The sequence below is a fragment of the Scardinius erythrophthalmus genome (assembly GCF_964197995.2).
Source record: "Scardinius erythrophthalmus genome assembly, chromosome: 10".
In the NCBI taxonomy this organism is placed as follows: domain Eukaryota; kingdom Metazoa; phylum Chordata; class Actinopteri; order Cypriniformes; family Leuciscidae; genus Scardinius; species Scardinius erythrophthalmus.
In genome coordinates, this window is record NC_138230.1 from 17,806,205 (window position 1) to 17,827,187 (window position 20,983).

The 20,983-nt window shown below is 40.7% G+C and overlaps 1 protein-coding gene across 1 annotated transcript in view; it reads left to right on the forward strand.

The window, feature by feature from the left end:
• rftn1a (raftlin, lipid raft linker 1a) overlaps positions 1–20,983 on the forward strand; it is a 33,638-nt gene that overhangs the window by 4,656 nt on the left and 7,999 nt on the right. Inside the window, exons 2-3 of the mRNA XM_081377301.1 lie at positions 1,968–2,111; positions 17,526–17,709. Of these exons, the coding sequence (XP_081233427.1) occupies positions 1,970–2,111; positions 17,526–17,709 (326 nt within the window). The 5' untranslated portion in view covers positions 1,968–1,969. The remainder of the gene's footprint in view (positions 1–1,967; positions 2,112–17,525; positions 17,710–20,983) is intronic.

Here is a 20,983-nt window from a genome sequence, read left to right on the forward strand (position 1 = left end):
TTATGTTTGAGGTAACGACTCGGACATTATGTTAGCACCTTCCTGTGTATATTCTCTGTTTAAATATAAATTACTCATTCATTTCTTCTGAATGACTAATATTGAAAGTAGCGCATTGTTTCAAATCATTTCAGTTGTTCACTTGAAGTCTGTAGTCCACCATTTTGTGGAATAAAAGAGATAAAACAGAGATTAAACAGATTACAGAAGTATTTGACTTGAGGAGATAACCAGCCACAATCACACCTGAGGCGATCAAAAAATCTATTCTAAAAGAACAGAGGAAATTCAAAGTGAGAGAGCTCCTAAAATTACAAAGAACCACTTAGAGATGCTCTGTAAATATAGAGTTCTACATCAGAGCAGAGATACCAGCTTACGTTTTCCACCTTATTATGGTTTCATTGATTTCTGGAACCTCCCATATACTATTTTGGTAGCATAGCCGGGACCCACTAGTGAGGACCCACTAGGGGTCCTCAAAAAATTTCTAAGGGGGCCTCAAGATGACTTAAAATTCTGTAAAATAAAACAATATTAGCATTAAAATATGTTCAAACAACTAAAAATCAACATTTTTCTTAAGAATTTAATACTTTTTATTCTGCAATGACACGTTCAATTTATCAAACGTGACAGTAGCATTTATGATTTTACAAAAGATTTCTATTTCAAAACAATGCTGTCCTTTTGAAGTTCATGTTTTCAACAATAATATTAAGCAGCACAACTGTTTTGCACATTAATAATAATAAGGATTGTTTCTTGAGCACCAGATCAGCATAGTGACAATATTTCACAATACTACTGTTTTTGATCAAATAAATGCTGCCTTGGTGAACATAAGAACATGAATAAAATATTTATTCATTCACGCTGTATATTTGTTTTTATACTTATTGTTGTGTCATTATTTTACGGGTCTCAATCTGTTTATCTCATTTCTATTGCCATAGTATTTGGACATAGTACCGTAATAAGTAATACTATGGTCTTTTGGACATTACAACAATGGTAATGCCATCATATTCTTACAAATACCTATCAGTACACACTGAATACAATAATCATACAGTACTATGGTATCAAAATTATATTATATAATATTCTGATTCTGTTGCTGTACCATGGTAAGGCACAGTACTGTTTTTAAGTGTCTATCCTGGTCTACTCATATGCACATCTCTCAAATGATCACCCTGTTCCTGATGCCCAAAACCATTCATCCATTGCTCCCCATCCCATCATCATTGCGCAGTTAATGCTTGTTGTCACGGCCACTGGGCTTGTCCGGTTCCTCTCGGTTTCACCTGTTCTGGCTCATCAAACACTGACCTGGAAATGCTGGCAGCTAACTACCCGTACCTGATGGTGTGTGTTTGCGCTGGAGGCTGGAGGCCGGGGCCCACGTGGCATGCCTTTGCTGTCACATCAAGTTAGCGCATTCTAGATGTGACACTTATTAGCATTAGCCACACGCTAATTCATCGGCCACACATTCCACTGTTTGATTGGTTGTGTAGTCACAGATCAAATATGAAGCGTTATCTGATTGCTGCTTCTAGTAGCCAAGGAGACAGTGTGTGCGTTTTGAAGGGGGCATTGTGCTTGATACAGCGAACGCGTGTTTGTGTTAAAGGTTGATGCTTGAAGGTTGATTAGCTTTCCAATTAGACTTCATGTTATGTTACCGTGTGACGAATCTTTGCTTGTGCACGCGTGCGTGTATCTGAATGTTTGTGGTTATGTTTAAAGACATGCCGATATGCCCTCTCCCCTGTTTTGCACGTGCTCAGTTCCTATTTCAGTGTCAATCTGACTTAATTAGCATGACAATTAGGGACTGCTGCCAAGGCAATCAGTTAAATCAATAAAGTAGTTATGAATACATGAATATTTCAGACAAATTATCCATATTCATCTATCTCATTTTCTCGCTCTGTCTTTGTTTTTCTCCACGTGCGCAGACATGGGCTGTAAGTTGCCGAAACCCCGAGGGTCAGATGAAGCTCCGGGAAAGATTTTATCCACCCTCAGAAGAGCACAAGTGGAGACCCACTCAGGAGTGGCCTACACATACCACTTCCTGGATTTCCTGTTAGGAAAGGAAGGTACACATGCTCATTTCCTGCAGCTAAAAACACTATCACTGTTCCCCAATTCTCATACTATCTGTCCTAAATAGTATTCGAAATGAGAATTAGTTTGTCCCAAATCGTAGTGTGTTGAAATCAGTATTCCAACGATTCCCGGATGGTCTACTTTTTCCAGTTAGAATCCGGAGAGCAGATCCGTGAACTCTCTTACGGCTAATGTAACCCACAACACATTGCACTTTGGATGAGGATTCGATTAGAACTACAAACAAAAAAACTACAAACATGGCAGGTGCACATCTGACGGTTAAGTAGAGAGGTTTAGATAAAGGGGTTTGAGTGATTAATTATCAGTTTCTAATAGGGGTGCCACAATATATCGCAATACAAAAATGCAACAATATGTATCTTGGATAGTGACTATATGTATCGTGGATAGTTCACCCAAAATAAAAATTACTGTGTGAGAATTTTTTTTAGTTTTAGTGTAAGTAGTTAAACTACTATATAGACCTTATGTAGCTCCGCCCCTTTTCAGCGCTGCGCTCATTGTCTTTTGACTTCCGGTCTGTATTTTCACAGCGTTTTGCGTGTTTATTAATGAACGGCTCGTTTTAAAATCTTCCCGGTCGATTTACATTTGTTAAGTCATCTGCTTTAAACATTACAGTCCTCATGATAACTTTCGTTAACTTTACATTAAGTAAATCCACTTAAAAAGCTAATTACTCCTGGACAGAAATGCCATATAAATATACAGAGCGACCGCAAAACGGAAGTTAAAAGACAATTTTCCAAAGATGGCGGCGCCCTTGTTTCTCTGGTGCATAAGGTCTATATAATGTGGAATAAAATGTATAGTAATGCAATGGGGGAATATTTGTGGGTCCTGATAATGCTAAATGTCTTATGTTACCAGTAAAAAGTGGCCTACATTATTTTAAATATGTCTAGTCAATGAGCATATTTAAATATGTCTAGTCAGTAGAGTGCAAGCATATTCGTCTAAAATAATTCTGTATTTTCAGCTTCAGAATCATGAAAATTTGTATTCTGGTGTCTCTATTGTCCTGTGCGTTGGGTTACCAGCACCAAGTCCAAACCTATTCATTTCCACCCCAATGTAATACCAAATTTAGCACTTTAATTAACAGTACACTTTTTGTTAACCTTTTATCATATGTCAAGTCAAGTCAAGTCATCTTCATTTATATGGCGCTTTTAACAATATAGATTGTTCCACAGCGGCTTTACAGTGATAATAGGAAATTAAAGTAACAGAGATTGTTTTGGCTTTATAGCAGCTTTAGAATAAAGTTATTGTCCAGCTAAAGTTAGTGATTGATTCACTTCCATCGCAACGATCATTAGTTACTAACTTAGGGGCCGCTAAGACGACACCGTTTTAACAGAAAACTAAGTTCTCTCTGCGCAAACTTTAAAAACGCGAACCTGTGAGAACGCTGATGGCGTGCACATGCGTATTACGAGTTCAGTCTATAGATATGTGTGTTCGAATATATGTGCGATTGTGCGCAAGCGTGTAGTCCTTCCCTACAAACCAACCCTCAACAAACTACTTGTCTGGCCTTAAAATTTATAATACAGAATTTTTATTCCGGACCCGGAATTATCCCGACAACGCTTTAACTGTAGAGAGGTAAAGGGAGGGGAAGGAGGCCTACACAGGGGAGAGACTAGTTGACACTTTAGGACTGTGTTGTCGTCGCGTCCAGACGCAGGTCCTTCATCAGATCTGGATACGGCCTGGATCCGGCAGACTGCGGTAAACCTCGGGATAAACAGAGAGACTAATATTAGCATAGACACCATTCTTCTTATGATGTAACAAGTACATCAGGATTCTTGGGAAGTGTTCCCGATTCCGGCTGACCTAATCTATGCATCCTAAAATTGAATTATAGAAGTCTATAATGTGTTATGTGTATGCTAGGTCAAAGAGATGTGTTTTTAGTCTAGCTTTGAACTGACAGAGTGTGTCTGCTTCCCGGACAATGTTAGGAAGACTGTTCCAAAGTTTTGGTGCTAAATAGGAAAAGGATCTACCGCCAGCAGTCGATTTTGATATTCTAGGAATTATTATCAACTGGCCGGAATTTTGAGATTGCAATAGATGTGAAGGACTGTAATGCATTAAGAGCTCGCTCAAGTGCTGGGGAGCTAAAGTAAAATGTACAATTTTGTAAAATTGTAAAAAAAAAAACCTTGTAAAATAAACGTTGTAAAATTTATTCGATGTTTAGTAGGGAGCCAATGCAGTTTTGATAGAACTGGGCTAATATGGTCATACTTCCTGGTTCTGGTAAGAACTCGAGCTGCTGCGTTTTGAACTAGCTGTAGTTTGTTTATTAAGCGTCCAGGGCAACCACCCAGTAGAGCATTACAATAATCTAGCCTTGAGGTCATGAATGCATGAACTAATTGTTCCGAATTTGTCAATGAGAGCATATGACGTAATTTAGATATATTTTTAAGATGAAAAAATGCGGTTTTACAGATACTAGAAATGTGACTTTCAAATGAAAGATTGGTATCAAAGAGCACACCCAGGTTCCTAACCGACGACGAAGACTTGACAGAGCAGCCATCAAGTGTTAGACAGTATTCTAGGTTATTACGTGAGGAAGTTTTTTGTCCAATAATTAGAATCTCTGTTTTTTTTTAGAATTAAGTAGTAGGAAATTACTAGTCATCCAAATTTTTTATATCAGCTATGCATATGTCTTGGGAGTATCGCAATAATATCGTATCGTGAGTTCAGTATCGTGATATGAATTGAATCGTGACATGAGGGTATCGTTACACCCCTAGTATCTAACCTTACGAAAATGTATTTATTAAATGTTATCCACATTATATTTCATCTGCAACAGCATTGTGAACTTTTCTAATGATACGTTTGGTCATTAACTTTTAAATGCATCATTATGCAAATTGCAAACACATGAGGAGAGTTCTCCACATGAAAGATCCACGACTGGCAGATCAATGTGCTACTATATTTCTCTCCGAAACGGTAGGAAATTAAATTAAATTGAATGTGGAGAATTTTAACTGACAAGATGATTGACAGGGCAGTTTAAAGTGTGACAGGATGCTAACTAAACGACAGAGTGGCCCTTATGACGTAGTATGTCCCAAAGCTTGCCTACTCTTCTGCTACACACTCAAAAGTATGTACTTTTTCTTCACAAAAACAGTACATACTTTTAGGGCATAGTATAAGTAGGTGAATTGGGATGCAGAATTTATCTATTGAAAAGTCCCTTTAGTAAGTGGTATTCTTGTTCATACATAAATTAATGGAATTTTCCTGTTATATGTTAGGGGGTTCACTTTTGATTTTGGAATAAACTGCACATGGGTTCAATTCAACTCACCTTCAGTGGATTTCTCTGACACCTTGTTTCCCCTTTTTTTGTTATGAAAGACTTGAATGTTGAATATATGTTGAATTTAATTATCTTTTCCCGTTGTTACAGTGTTTCACTTCATGTGCTTTGTTCCTAGGTTGATAGGATGACGTTTTTAAGTATGAATAGTGTGTTCACACTGAAAAAATCCGAAAAGAAAAAGTGCACTTTAAAGGGGTCCTATAATGCCCTTTTCAGAAGATGTAAAATAAGTCTCTGATGTCCCAACAGTGTGTATGTGAAGTTTTAGCTCAAAATACCCCATAGATATTTTTGTTTAAAATAAAGTAAATTTAAAATTGTCACTTTTTGAGGGTGAGGAAAAACGTGCCGTTTTCGTGTGTGTCCCTTTAAATGCAAATGAGCTGCTGCTCCCGGCACAGAGGTCGGAGCTACAGCAGCTCGTGTGTTAGTCATGATAATCTATAAATCGCAGTCCCGGGGGCAGGGGTCTTATGTAAATTTTAGGGTTAGTGATGTCACTAACCTGTGAAGAAGCTCCCTACCAGAAAAAGTAGTCCCTACCAGCTGTTTGTTGTAGTCCTTAAAAAGCGATTTCTGTAAAAGAAAACATCTCCCTTTGCTTTGAGCGTTGTAACTTTGCAGATGTTGTTTATGCTCAAACAGCAACATTACACACTAACTAAATAAAAAAGTGAAATCATAATCAACCACCCCTTTAAATGCCCAGATTATGCACTAAATTAAAGGAAAAAACGAAGTGTGGAATGTTGGACACTTCATGCACTTGACTGTTGCAACTTTAATTATGTAGCGGAGGGTCAGACTCCAATGTTGAATGACAAAATAACCTTACAAAGTCACACACTACACAGAAAAGTACCTAGAGTATAAGTGCATAGTGTATAGTGCTTAGTGTTATAGTGTCACAACTCCTGTTTGCTTTTGTTTCCACTGCTGCCTTGTTTGTTGCCATAGTTACCCTTTTGTAGCCATAGTAATTCATTGCCCTCACCTGTTCCTCAGTTGCCCCTTGTTATCCTGCATATATACCCCTGTGTTTCAGTAGTCTGTTGTTGGTCATTGTCTTTGCTTGTCTGTAAGGCTGTTGCTTTCTCGCTCCCTGTCTGATTCTTGTTCCCATTCCTTGTTTGGATTTTGTTCCTGCTCCGTGTTTGGATTATCTTTGTTGGTGTTTTTGAATAAATTTATGCCTTTGTGGTTGTGGTTGATGGAAGTGATGATGAATTTCTGGAATATGTATTATTTACGATTACAGTAGACCTATATGAAACTCAGATGACACCATTTTGTGGGAAAGGTACTGGGAACAGTGTTTTTGTTGTTGTTAACTACTGTAAAACTAAAACAAAAACTCATCAATAAATATTAGATGGAAAACTGAAAACGGAAAACCAAAATAAGAAAAGTTGCATTGGCAGCTAGCTGAAATAAGTTGAAGTACATAAATTATTAAAACTAAAATAAAAATATTGAAATAAAGTTAAAAAAGGTTGAATGACTTAATAATTCATGCATCAGAGGATTAAAATACAGAGTGACATACAGTATAAAAATGATTGCTGTTTTTCAAAATTCAAAGCAACATATATATTGATATAGATATATATAAATTGATACACAAATACACAAAACCCACCTTCAGATGATAAAGTGTAAAGCTTCAAACTGGGAAGAGAAAAAAAAGTGTGAGATTAGGAGAGAGAGAGAGAGAGAGAGAGAGAGAGAGAGAGAGAGAGAGAGAGAGAGAGAGAGAGAGAGAGAGACCAAACAGTGTATTTTCTTTGAGGGCTTATGTTTCTAAATATACTAATGCTGCTTTTGTTAGTGTGCTTCGAGAGAGGCAATAATGGATCCCGCTGTATTCAGAGAAAGTGAATATGAGACAGGATGAGAGAATATAAGACACAGATTGAAGCAGAAAAACAGACCAGCTCATTTTATTTACTTAAAAGCATAGGAGTATATGGGCCATTACTGAGCATAATTACAAGGATATGACCGAATGTAAAATTGTGTATGGATGGGGGTCAGGGACCCCTCAACATTACTATAACCTGAATTTACCTACAGGGCACCAGTCAAAGGTCCCCATGAAGAAAACATGCTAATAAACAAACTAAATAATGCATTAAGGAAAAATACTAAATTTCCTATATGTAAATGTAGGGCATAGAAAATACCTGAGCTCAGTATAATAACAATAAAAGTAAAATAAATTATTTTCCATGGTAAGACTGGACTGTATTTGGTATCATGAACTAACAATTAACATTATTCTTTATTTAGGAATAAATGTCTGGTAAATTAATACTTGTATAGTGAAAAAAAGTAAAAAAAAAAAAAAAAAAAAAAAATGTAAGTAGCACGCCAGTGTGAATTCAACACAGTGAAGAATTCAGTTCGCCAACGCATGACGTCACTCTTTCAAAGTAAATGAGAAGCGTTAACGCAGACTCCCCGTGTGAATGCAGTGCACCATAGTGGTGTGCAGCGTAGGAGTGGCATAGGTTAGTTGGTACAACAACCGAGAAAGTGATATGGAGCCTCTAAATCTCGAACCTCCGGAGAATCACACGTTTACAAAAAAAATGCAGAACAGAGGAGGGTATGCTCGTAATAAAACAAGAATCAGCATTGGCTTGGCTTTTCGGAGACTGCGAGAACTGAGAGATTTGAAATGTTGTAAAAGTGATGCAGAGATGGCTTTTTATGACTCAACAGATGTTTTATTGAACAGATTAATTTGCCATGATTTGTTGCTCTCTTACAGAGTTAATTGTAATGCATTATCTATTGTGAAGGGTCATATTCATCCGCACAGTCATGCAGAGCCGAAGCATTACCAAAATGCACTTTTTTTTTTTACCGCTAGAGGGCCAAACGCTTCATAGTGAAATTTTAACCAATACTTTTATATACAATATACATATGGGATTGGAATACTTAATTTTGACTGAAATCTGATGAGATTGCGCCGTCCAGCAGGATCTCAGAGGACTTTATATTTCTGTAATATAGTGTGTTTGCCTGGTTTCTAATCCAATTATTTTGTTCATTGAAAAATACTATTTTCTATTATTGGAAGCTTTAAGGTAATATAAAGACTAAAAAAAGTATTCTTAGTTTATTTTATCTAGCAGTTTTACTACTTAAAGTTAACGCATGAAACATTACCCAAACACAAATGTGTGTGTGTGCAGGTTTGTGTCTGAGATTGTGACCTGGATCAAATATTTATTTATAAAAAATTTGAATGTGTGAGAACTGGGACAGCGACAATCGTTCAGGTTCTGGACACACACACACACACACTCACTCCAGGCTTTCTGTTTTAGCTGCTTATCGGTAGACAGACAGGCAGGTCATTTATATGTAAAATTCACTGATGCCTACAGAGACACCGAGACAAAAAAAAAAGAGTTTCACTGCAAACTGCTGTGACAGCACGAGTGTGAGGCAGAGATGTTAGAATATGTTTGTTTGTTTGTTTGTTTGTTTTGGGGCATCAATATTGAAAGCAATGTTAAGTGACTTAATGAATGTGAATGATTGACAGGGACGAAATAACAGAGAGGGAAAAAAAGAAGAGGGAGAGAGAGAGAGAGAGAGAGAGAGAGAGAGAGAGAGAGAGAGAGAGAGAGAGAGAGAGAGAGAGAGAGAGAGAGAGAGAGAGAGAGAGAGAAAATGCTAGGCATCGTTTTAAGGATTATCTGATCTTGAAGATGTGAGGGGTCAGTACGAAAATCCAGGATTTATCTGTTTGTATGTGCATAAGAGAGAAAATCAGTTGTCTTAGTGACACTGAACTGTATTTATAGCCAAAATCTGTTTTTAATTTAAATTGGTTTCTATAAATAATTCAATTCTGCTCTCTGTCGGATTATTATAAAATAAAATAAGACCCCTCCAGGACCCGACATCACAGTCATAAGCAGCAAGAATCCCTCATACTTATGAATCATATAAACACTTACTTTAATATTTATGACATATCAATATTTAGAGAGCAGTTCTGATAGGTCAGCACAGCCGAAGAAAGGGTGGCTATATAATAGATTTGCAACTAACACGTTTAGTTCAAAAAATCATCTAGAGGATTGGTTCAGTGAAATCAAATTACTTTGGCATTTACAATACAATGAACCACTTTGTTTAAATAATAAATGAAAAAAAAAGTTAAAGTCCTGGATGCTCATGGTCAATATCAGGGATGCACGGATATTATTTCAGGCCAATAAGCAGAAAATTATATTCATGTTATATTCAATATAACAGCTATGATGCCCCACTTGCTTGTGTCCTGTTAGTTTGAGCCATAAAACAGAGCAGATCCGTTCAGTGTGTTTGGATTTTAGTTAATCACATTTGGAAACTCTAACAACTTCATTACAAATGCACATAGTACGTTCAAATCTGTGATTGTCTAGGTGTTTAAGACACAGCTAAATCCAGAAAATCCAGAAAGAATTTAGACTAGTGTGATTGTGCTGTGAGAGTTGAAATTTTAGCACAAAAAACATGTTTCTCAGCAGGTGGAGTTTAGCTGATTTACCAAAGTCTCTGCTTCTCATTTTAAGAGCTTGTACATGGATTTAGACTGAGGAATATTCGTTCAGAGGGCTGCATTCTTGAGGTGGACTATGTTGCTGAGAAGGATTGTTTACTGGAGTGTTTAACCCCCGACTGGGTAATTCTGTTTTATAAAGGTGGAATTTCCCCATAGTAAATATAGGGACAGATTATCATATATTTGGCCTTTCAGGAGGAGTCAAATCTTCTGTGTGTGTGTGTGTGTGTGTGTAGGTCCTACACAAAGAAAAGCATTTTCTCATTCTCTCATGCATAGCTGAAGCATAGAGTGTCCTTTGCCACAGGCCTTTCGCGTGATGTGCTAGTTAATATAGTTCATGCTCTGGACCGGAGTGGAGTTAATAGACATCATAAAGTCTAAGACACTTCCGCTGTTTCAGCACTACCAGATGATTGCAAACAGATTTTGTCATTTGGGGAAGTTTATATTGATAATTGAACTGGATACTGAACAAGTTATGCTGTAAATGTAACTGTTTGGTGTTAATTTTGTTTTTAAATGTGATTCTTCTCTCGTCATATTTGAGAGAGTGAAAACAGAAGTGGGCACAGAAAAAAAAGTTTGGGGTCAGTGAGATTTATTGGGGGGGGGGGGGGGGTTATTACTTTAATTTAGCAATGATGATGAAGTGACAGTAAAATACATTTATAATGTTACAAAATGTTTCTATTTCAATCAAATGCTGTTCTTTTAAACTTTCTATTCATCAATGTCTCCTGAAAAAAATGTATCACCGTTTCAATAAAAATATTAAGCAGCACAACTGTTTTCAAATGAATAATAAATTATCAAATAAATGCGCACAAGAGACGTCTTTGTCTCTTCATTTCAAAATCTTCATTTTTTTAACACGTACAAGGTTTACAAATTTAAATTATAAGCAAATCTATTCCAAACCTCCCAGCTAACAATGTTCTAAGAACGTTTTGCTAATGTTCGCATTAATTTATGAAAACATTATTTCTGAATGTTCCCTGAATGTTCAAAATGACCAGTTTTAAAAACGTTTTTTTATTGGTTATGCAAACGTTAAGGGAACATTCCATTGTATCATTTTGCAAACATTATGGGAATGTTACATTTGACTGTTATCTGAACATTTTAAAACGTAGTAACATTTAAAAAATGTTAGACAAATGTTCAACTAGCCTAAACATTTTGGACAAAAAAAGTTTCATGAATGTACAAATAATGTTTTTGGGCTAAAGTTTTGAGAACATCATTAAAGACCAGATAACTCTGAACTTCTATTAACATTACTGGAGTTATATTTGTTCATAACTTTGAGAGAACCTTCCAAGAACTGGGCTGAGCTACTGACATGATTGAATTTAAATTTTCGATCAGACATTTATCGAAATACAGGCTGATGGTCGACCTGCTGGGCATTGCTGCCTGACACACCTCCACCGGTGCCTTTCTGCTCCTCTGAGCACCTCTCTGGGCATAAAACGGGTCATCAGCTGGGGACCACCAGTCATGGATGTTTCGCTCCTTTAACCCCAGTACATCTCCTGGTGGCGGAGCAATGGCAGGGATCACTCCCTGCCACCCCCTGCTGATGCCCTAGGTGTTAATTGGCCCCCACCCCTTATGCTTCCTCCTTAGCCACAGCCAAAAGCTGCCCTTCTCTGCCTCCTCTGCCAGTTCTTTCATGGCTTTTCGACACCCTGCTCCTGTACATCCCATTTCGCGGAGCAGGCGAACCATTGAGGACCCAACGAAGCCCCTGTATCCCACTTCGACGGGACACATGGTGGCTTTCCAGCCAGCCTCTCTGCAGTCTTCTACCAGGTCTGCATACTTGGCACACTTCCGCTCGTTGGCAGCCTCCATTCCCTCCTCCCATGGGACAGTGAGCTCCACCAACAAGATGGTCTTGCGTGGCTCTGACCACATGATCAGGTCTGGCCGGAGCAAAGTTTCTACAATCTTCCTGGGGAACTGGAGCTGCCTCCCCATGTTACATAAATAACATAATTTCCTTAAAATGAGCTGCATCCAAACAGTGAAATTCACACTGCATCACAGAAATCACACATATGCACTCATTTCACATATAGGTTCATCGTGCTGTTATTTCCTCTTTGGAAACACTAATAAACCCCCCTCAGAGTGAGAGCGTGTTCAGACCGTCATAGTTTTGTTTAAACAAGCTCGTCACACCTCTGAAAGATGATTGCAGCTCACTGTGGCCCTGAATAATGAGCGCTGGAAATTAACTTTAATTACTGATCACAGAAACAATTTGCTTGTAAAACCATTTCACCAGAATACTTTCAAAGGAGATGACATATCTTTATCTGACTCTTTCTTGTGTACAGATGGGGAGGCTGAGAAGGTTGTGGAGACCAAGTTTTGTGTCAATGACCAGATGAGAGAGATTGTAGTGAGTGATCCTTTGTCATTAACCATAACTCGTGAAAAACTCATTGAAGCTCAAAGAAATGATCTATCGTTGGGAAAATGTTTTAGGTCAGTGAATAACGATGAATTGGATAACGTTTCATTCTTGGTTAAGGATGGATTACTTATGCGAAAATGGCACAAAAGTAACACTATAGAGAATGAGTGGAACGTAGTTTATCAAGTGGTAGTTCCTACCGTTTTTCGCCAGCAGGTTTTGTCATTGGCGCACGACCATCTGATGTCAGGACATCTGGGAGTAACAAAAACCTACAACCGTGTCCTTCAACATTTTTTTTGGTATGGTCTTAAGCGTGATGTCATTCAGTATTGTAAAACCTGTCACGTTTGTCAATACGCAGGGAAACCTAATCAGGTGATACCACCGGCTCCTTTGATTCCAATACCTGTGTTGGGTGAACCCTTCGAACACGTGATAGTGGACTGTGTGGGGCCATTGCCAAAGTCGAAATCTGGTAACCAGTTCCTGCTTACGATCATGTGTTCCACTACCAGGTACCCAGAGGCCATTCCGCTTCGTACGATTACAGCCAAAGTGGTTGTTAAAACTTTGATAAAGTTTTTCTCGACTTTCGGGTTGCCTAAGATTGTGCAAACCGATCAGGGCACCAATTTTTTATCTAAACTCTGTTCTCAAGTTTTCCAGTCGCTAAATATTACACATCGTATATCTAGTGCCTATCATCCGCAGAGTCAGGGAATGTTGGAGAGGTTCCACCAGACATTAAAATCCATGTTGAAGAAATATTGCATCGAGACAGGAAAGGAGTGGGATGAAGGAGTCCCATTGCTTTTATTTGCAATTCGAGAAACTGTGCAAGAATCTCTTAAATTTAGTCCATCAGAGTTAGTCTTTGGACATACGGTGAGAGGTCCTCTGAAAGCCCTGAAAGAAAGGATGTTAGGGATTGAAAATGGTGAGAAAACAAATGTGCTAGATTACGTAAGTAAGTTTCGTGAACGATTACAGAAATCTTGTACACTAGCTCGAGAATCTTTGTCTAAAGTTCAGGGGGAAATGAAAGCGCGTTATGAAAAAACGTGCAGTGGATAGGTCTTTTGATGTTGGTGATCAAGTTTTGGTCTTACTCCCCATTCCTGGATCTGCATTATCCGCACGATTTTCCGGACCATACGTGATCCTAGAGAAAAAGAGCGAGACTGATTATGTGGTGCGAACTCCTGATAGAAAACGGCAGAAGCGAGTATGCCATATTAACATGCTAAAGGCTTATCATACTAGAGTTGTCTCTAATACAGAATCTCTTACCATGGAAAATGATAATCCTGTTGTTTTGCCAGTAGGGGTGGCTTGTGAGGCGAGTCCAGTGGTTGAACAGCAGGATGCCGATCAGGATGGTGTACTAGAGTGTGATGCACCATTATTATCAGCCAGGCTATCAAACTCTGAAACTCTTGCAGACTTGTCAACCTTTCTAGCTCATCTTAATGAAGATCAAAGGCAGGAGGTTGTAGAGCTTCTTGACAAATTTTCTTCTATTTTGGGTGATGTTCCCACACTTACACACGTGCTACAACATGATATTCAAGTAGGTAATGCACGTCCGATTAAACAACACCCTTATAGGATTAATGCTGTTAAAAGAGCTATAATGAAACAGGAGACTCAGTATTTGGGGGAGAAGGGATTGGCCAGCCCTAGCATTAGTCCTTGGAGTTCCCCGTGTCTCTTAGTGCAGAAATCCGATGGCACTAAACGTTTCTGTACTGATTATCGACGTGTGAATGCTGTAACGATACCAGACTGCTTTCCTTTACCAAGGATGGAAGACTGCGTGGATAGCATAGGATCTGCAAAGTTTGTTAGTAAACTCGATTTACTAAAAGGATATTGGCAAGTTCCTTTGACCTCTAGAGCATCTGAAATTTCAGCGTTCGTAACGCCAGATTGCTTCATGCAGTACAACGTTATGGCTTTTGGCTTACGAAATGCCGCTGCTACATTTCAAAGATTGGTCAATTTGGTACTTGTCGACGTTCCTAACTGCAATGCATATCTTGACGATTTGATTGTTTATTCACAAAGCTGGCCAGAGCATGTATTGTTACTGGAAACTGTGTTTAAGCGTTTAGAGAAGGCATCCTTAACTCTTAATCTTGCTAAATGTGAGATTGGGAAAGCGACGGTGACCTATTTAGGTAAACAGGTGGGTCAGGGTCAAGTGCGCCCGTTGTCAGCAAAGATTTCGGCTATTAGTGAGTTTCCTGTGCCAACTACCAGACGTGAGTTGCGTAGGTTTTTAGGCATGGCAGGTTATTACCGTTGTTTTTGCCGGAACTTTTCATCAGTTGCAACTGCCTTAACTGCTTTGCTTAGCCCTGCCAACCAGTTTGTTTGGTCACCTGACTGTCAGAACGCTTTTGACAACATCAAGGCCTTATTGTGTAGCGAACCCGTGTTGTCTGCTCCTGATTTTTCCACACCGTTTAAGTTGGAGGTGGACGCAAGTGAGGTGGGAGCTGGTGCCGTGTTATTGCAGGAGGGTAAGGACGAAATCAATCATCCTGTTTGTTATTTCTCAAAGAAATTTAATAAGCATCAACGTAACTATTCTACTATCGAGAAGGAAGCTCTGGCTTTATTGCTAGCTCTTCAACATTTTGACGTTTATGTTGGTTCTACTGTCCTTCCTGTAACGGTTTATACAGACCATAACCCACTAACTTTTCTTCTACGCATGTACAACCAGAACCAGAGATTGATGAGATGGTCTCTCATTATTCAGAATTATAATCTGGAAATAAGGTATAAAAGAGGTGTTGATAACGTGGTGGCAGATGCTCTCTCCCGGGTTTAAAGAGCATGCAAACTTCTATTATGCGTAGAAGTTTGTTTTTAAGGGGGTGGGTGTTACGTCTGCATCGTTTTGGTTGTTTTTCTTTTACCTTCCCTTCCTGTTTCTTCTGAGCTGTCCTTTATTTTTAGGTCCACTTCGATTGGTTCAACTTCATGTCAATCATGATTTAACAAGCCAATGACGTTCTCTCCTGAAGGAGCCAATCAGTACTCTCCTTCTATAAGAAGCTGGAAGTGACGAGAGGAAGGGAGGGGGCGTGTTTTTTTTCTTGTTTGATTTGTGGTGTGTTGTTATTAGCCTCCTCGATTGCTTTCTTATTTTTGTTTTCCTAAGTTTGTATTATTTGATTACTTTGATATGTGAACTGCTGTCCGCGAAATCTCCAGACGCAGAGAGGAGGAATAGCAGTATGTCACGTGACTTACACTGTACAACACGTTAGAGTTTGTTTGTCTAATACATCAGGTAAGGAGCGGGTGCTACCTCATGTACTTATGTTTTGTTAGTTAGTGTAGTTTAGTTGGCTATTTGTTGGCCGAAGATTTGTTTATTTTTGTGTTTTATTTCTTTGTTAGATTAGTAGTAATAAGAGGGTTAAGATAGTTTGTTTGTTTTGTTATGTTTATTTCTTTGATTTAGCACCGCTCGTTGTCCTCCTCTTATGTGTTCTGTGTTTTTGGTTCCATTGATGTTACTTGTATATTTTGTAAATATTTATTTACTCACATGGACACTGTAAAGCAATCGGGTGTATTATTGTTATTATTATGAATTACTAAAAATTGTTTGAGGATATCTGTTTCTGTCTGGATCATTATAACACATCATTACAACTATCGGTAACCGAACCTGTTTTTTTTATTTAAATTAAATACTTATATGTTACTTACCCTATTAACCCTAGACATCTTTAAAAGGGAGACGTAACACTATTTCTACAGAATTTCGGTTAGTGTGTCAGAAAATGAGCTTCTTGTCTTTCGTCATTCCTCCTCCCTGTTTCCACATGGGTATGTGGTGGGGGTGAATATATTAGTTCATGCAGATATAGTGTTATGAGAATGCATACATTATTCATCAGTTCATTGATATATGTGAAGGACTAGGGCTAGTTGTCACATTTATTACTCCGGTAAATATCTAAATATATTTTTTCATTCATTAGACATTCCTAAAGAGTTCAAAAGTTTGGATTTGGTAAGATTTTTTATGGTACATTTATTTGATCAAAATAGAGTAAAAACAGTATTATTGTGAAATATTATTAGAATTTAAAATAACAGTTTTCAGCTTTGATATATGTTTAAAATTGTATTTATTCCTGTGATGGCATTGCTGATTTTTAGCGCAATTTTCCAACGGACAAAATTGCGATTGTTAACTCATGATTTAACAATTTCACCTAGAGACTTCGGTTTTTCGGCATTATGTTAAGGAAGGTCTAATCTCGGGAACGCACAAAAAAAAAAAAAAAAACATAAAAAGATTTACTATCTCTTAGTGTTGTGATCCCATGACGTCAGAAAATTGCGCTAAAACACTCACTGAGTTTTTATTACTTGTTTAGCAGTCATTACTCCAATATTCAGTGTCACATGATCCTTCAGAAATCATTCTAACATGCTGATACAGTTTTTTTTGTTCAGGATTCTTTGATGAATAGAAAGCATGAAACACAATTTATTTAAAATTAAAAAAAATGTAATAATGTCAAAGTCTTTACTATCAATTTAACGCATCCTTCCTGAATACAATTATTAATTTCTCAAAAAAATCTTTCTGAAATCTTACTGATTGATATCATTTTTTTAAATTATTTGTTTTATTATTGTTTGTGTGTGTGTGTGTGTGTGTGTGTGTGTGTGTGTGTGCGTGCGTGCGTGCGTGCGTGCGTGCGTGCGTGCGTGCGTGCGTGCGTGCGTGCGTGCGTGCGTGCGTGCGTGCGTGCGTGCGTGTGTGTGTGTGCGCATCAGTAAGGTTTTTTTTTTTCAAAATATTTATATATTTTCTAGGTATTTTTTATTATTAGAAGTAAGTTGTCATGGTGGTAAGTTCATTTCAACGATAATTATTTATGATGATAGTTGAACGATAGATAACATGTTTATTTATTTATTTTCTTTCTCTGCTCATTTCTCTCTGTGTGCCTGTCTGATTCTCTCTCTCTCTTCAGAGGTGTCAGTGTCCTCATTGCTGTGTCTGTCGTCAGTCAGAGAGCTTCCAGTGCAGGTGTGTGAGTTGTATCAGAAGGGATTCGTACTGGCTGCTGTCCATCCCTTTGTTCACTCCTGCGGCCCTGCTAGTGCTAACCTACAGAAGCAGTTACACAGAGCTGTGCTCATCAGACAAACACACAGGTATACACACAAACCTTGACTATATTCGGCATATGCTTATTGTACAGAACGTCTTGGTTACGTATGTAACCCTCGTTCCCTGAGGAGGGAACGGAGACGTTACATCAGTAAATGACAAAATGTGGGTTTCGCTTAGAAGCCTATCACCTTTGAGTTCTACAAAACGAGCCAATAGCAAGGAAAATGCCATGGGTCTGCGGAATTTGCATAGCACAACTCCGCCCCACCGCATGGGTATAAAAGGAGGGATGCTGGCAATCTCTCATTATGTAGTTTTCCGCTGAGGAGCCAAGACTGGACTCCAGGCCGTTCCAGCGGTTGTGGCAGAGGGACTTAACCCTTCCGTTCAGTCACTACGAGTTACATCAGTGAATGACGAAATGGGGGTCCCAATTCAATCACGCCACTGCGAAATGGGGTCCCAATTTAATCACGCCACTCCAGTGCCCTGCACAAGTCTGAGCTCCCTGTTGTGAGACTTGCACGGACGAAGGGCTAGGCTTAACGCAGGAATACCAAGGTACACTGGGGGAAAACACGTGCTCGGGGGAGACTTACCGTGGAAATACACATGTGGGGGTTGCCCAAGCGGGGAACCATGCACATGGAGCACCTAGCCAATCACGAGGGCTGACCAACTGGGCATGCACTCTGGTGATGGCATCAACAGTGAAGGAGGAACTCAGGGTCTAAGGAGAACTCATCTGAGTGAAATAGTGCACGTATCCAGTCCGTGGAGTGGAATTGCGCAGCAAGCGATGACACAGAGCAGGTCCTACTTACTGGCTAGTGGAAGCGAGTACATGAGAGGACACTGGCTCTACCCGGAGATTATAGAATCTCGCAAAAGTGTTGGGTGTTGCCCAGCCTGCAGCTCTACAGATGTCTGTTAGCGAGGCGCCATGCGCTTAAGCTCAGGAGGAAGTCGCACTCCGGGTGGAGTCACCACCTGATCCCTGAAAGGAGTGGTGGGAACCTTGGGTACGTATCCAGGCTGGGGTCTCAAGATCACGTGAGAGTTAGCCGGGCTGAATTCTACGCACGCTTTGTCAACCGAAAATGCCTGCAGGTCCCCTACCCTCTTGATGGAGGCAAAAGCAACCAGGAGCACTGTCTTCATTGACAGGAACTTAAGCTCCACTGATCGCAATGGCTCAAAGGGAGCTTTCTGCAGGGCTGATAAGACCACTGCGAGGTCCCAAGAGGGTATAATAGGAGAGCGAGGAGGATTTAATCTCCTCGTCCCCCTCAGGAACATGACGACCAGGTCATGCTGTCCCACCGTTTTCGACTCTACATGGTCATGGTGTGCAGAGATGGCGGCCACGTAAACCTTCAGGGTGGAGGAGACAGCCTTTGTTCCAACCCTTCTTGGAGGAAGGAGAGCACAAACTCAATTGGGCATTTTCTGGGGTCTTCTCAGTGAGCATAGGCATGTGTCAGCCTTTGTTGCAACCCTTCTTGGAGGAAGGAGAGCACAAACTCAATTGGGCATTTTCTGGGGTCTTCTCAGCGAGCATAGGCATGTGTCATGGACATAGCCCTAGCGGAAGTGATGTTAGCCACCACCTGAGGTGGTAGGGTACTCAAACCTGCCGAGACCCACACATGCAGGTTCCACAGATCAGATGGGTTCCAGATGGTGCCCCGTCTCTGAGAAAGGAGGTCCTTTGGCCAGGGAGGGACTGTCGCGAAGAGCACCAGACCAGGTAGGCCAATGACATGCCTGGAAACTCGTTCTATGGACACTCCGGCCCGTAGAAAGGAGAGGTTCGACCACGGCGTGAAGGTCTGATGGCAGGCCCGAGTAACTGGTACTCGGAGCTTGCCCTGTTGCCATGCCCATCTCAGGACTCGATCACGAAGCCAGTACTGAATCTGTCTCATATGAAGCAGTCCAAGTGGTGTGGCTGCCGCTGCGGATGCCATATGCGCCAGGAGCCTCTGAAATAACTTCAGTGGAACCGCACTCTTGCCCTTGAATTGACTCAGGCAATTCAGCAGTGACTTCGCGCGCTCGCTCGTAAGCTGCGAGGACATGGCGACCGAGTCGATTTCCATACCGAGAAAAGAAATCCTCTGCACGGAAGAGAGTTTGCTCTTTTCCCAGTTGACCCAAAGGCCCAGACGGGTGAGGTGCCGGAGCCAGTGGCATATGCACAGGTCCATGCGTTCTCAAACCTGATCTCAAGAGAGAGCTAGAATCAGCCAGTCGTCGAGATAGTTCAGGATGCGAACCACGTGTTGCCGGAGTGGCACAAGTGCTGCCTCGACGACTTGTACTGGTATGCCTGCGCCTCAAAAGCAAACCGTAGAAACAGTCTGTGTCGAGGAAGAATGGAGACATGAAAGTACTTTGGGCCCTTCAGGTTGATCGCTGCAAACCAATCCAGAGAACGAAAACATTCAAAAATGCGTTAGGCTGTCAACATCTTGAATGGAAGCCTGTGAAGGGTTCGGTTCAAGACGCGTAGGTCCAGGATTGGCCGTAACCCACCGGTTTTCTTGGGTACAATGAAGGAGGGGCAGCCAGCGGCACAGATTGGGAAGCTCTAGCCAGGCTCCCAAAAACTGAACTAGTGGGGTCATGCGAACCATAGATGTACCTACGATGGGGCAGCGAGGTGGAATGACCGGCCGGACGTGGGAGGTGGAGCGCCCCGGTGTGGGGGCATGGTCATATGCCACGTCCTGACAAGAGGAGGCCAGGGAAGGACGAGCGTTCCGCAGGGGCCTGCTATGACAGGCGTCTGGCGACAGGGGGACGAGGGTGGCGAGGCGTAGTGTCGCACACTACCGTCTGCGGCCTCTGGGGGCTCAGAGACGGGGGTGTCATTCTTCCTTTAACCACATTAAGGTGCCACATTAAGTTCTTCCTTTAACCACAAAAGATTCTTCCCCGGCCCTCCACCGGGGGAAGGAGTGGCCCTGCTACCATCTCCCACGAAGAACTGCAGCCCATCTCTGAGCAGTCTGCATCAGGAGCGCCACTTCCCCTGGCATTTGGCAGGCAGCGGGGCTGGTGCGGACTGAGGCGCCTTCATGCGGCCACCTCCACGGCGCGGCCCTGGTGAAGGCTGCTGCTGGGGCCAGGCGGGAGGGGCGGGACCCGCAGAAGGGCGCCCTCGGCGGTGACTAGACTGAGGCATCTGGGTGGCGGCTGGGTGGAGGCAGCAGCTGGCCGCCGGGGCAGAACATGTTTTATGGCCTCAGTCTGCTTCTGGGCAGCCGAGAACTGCTGGACAACATCCTCGAAGAGACCAGCCTGGGATAT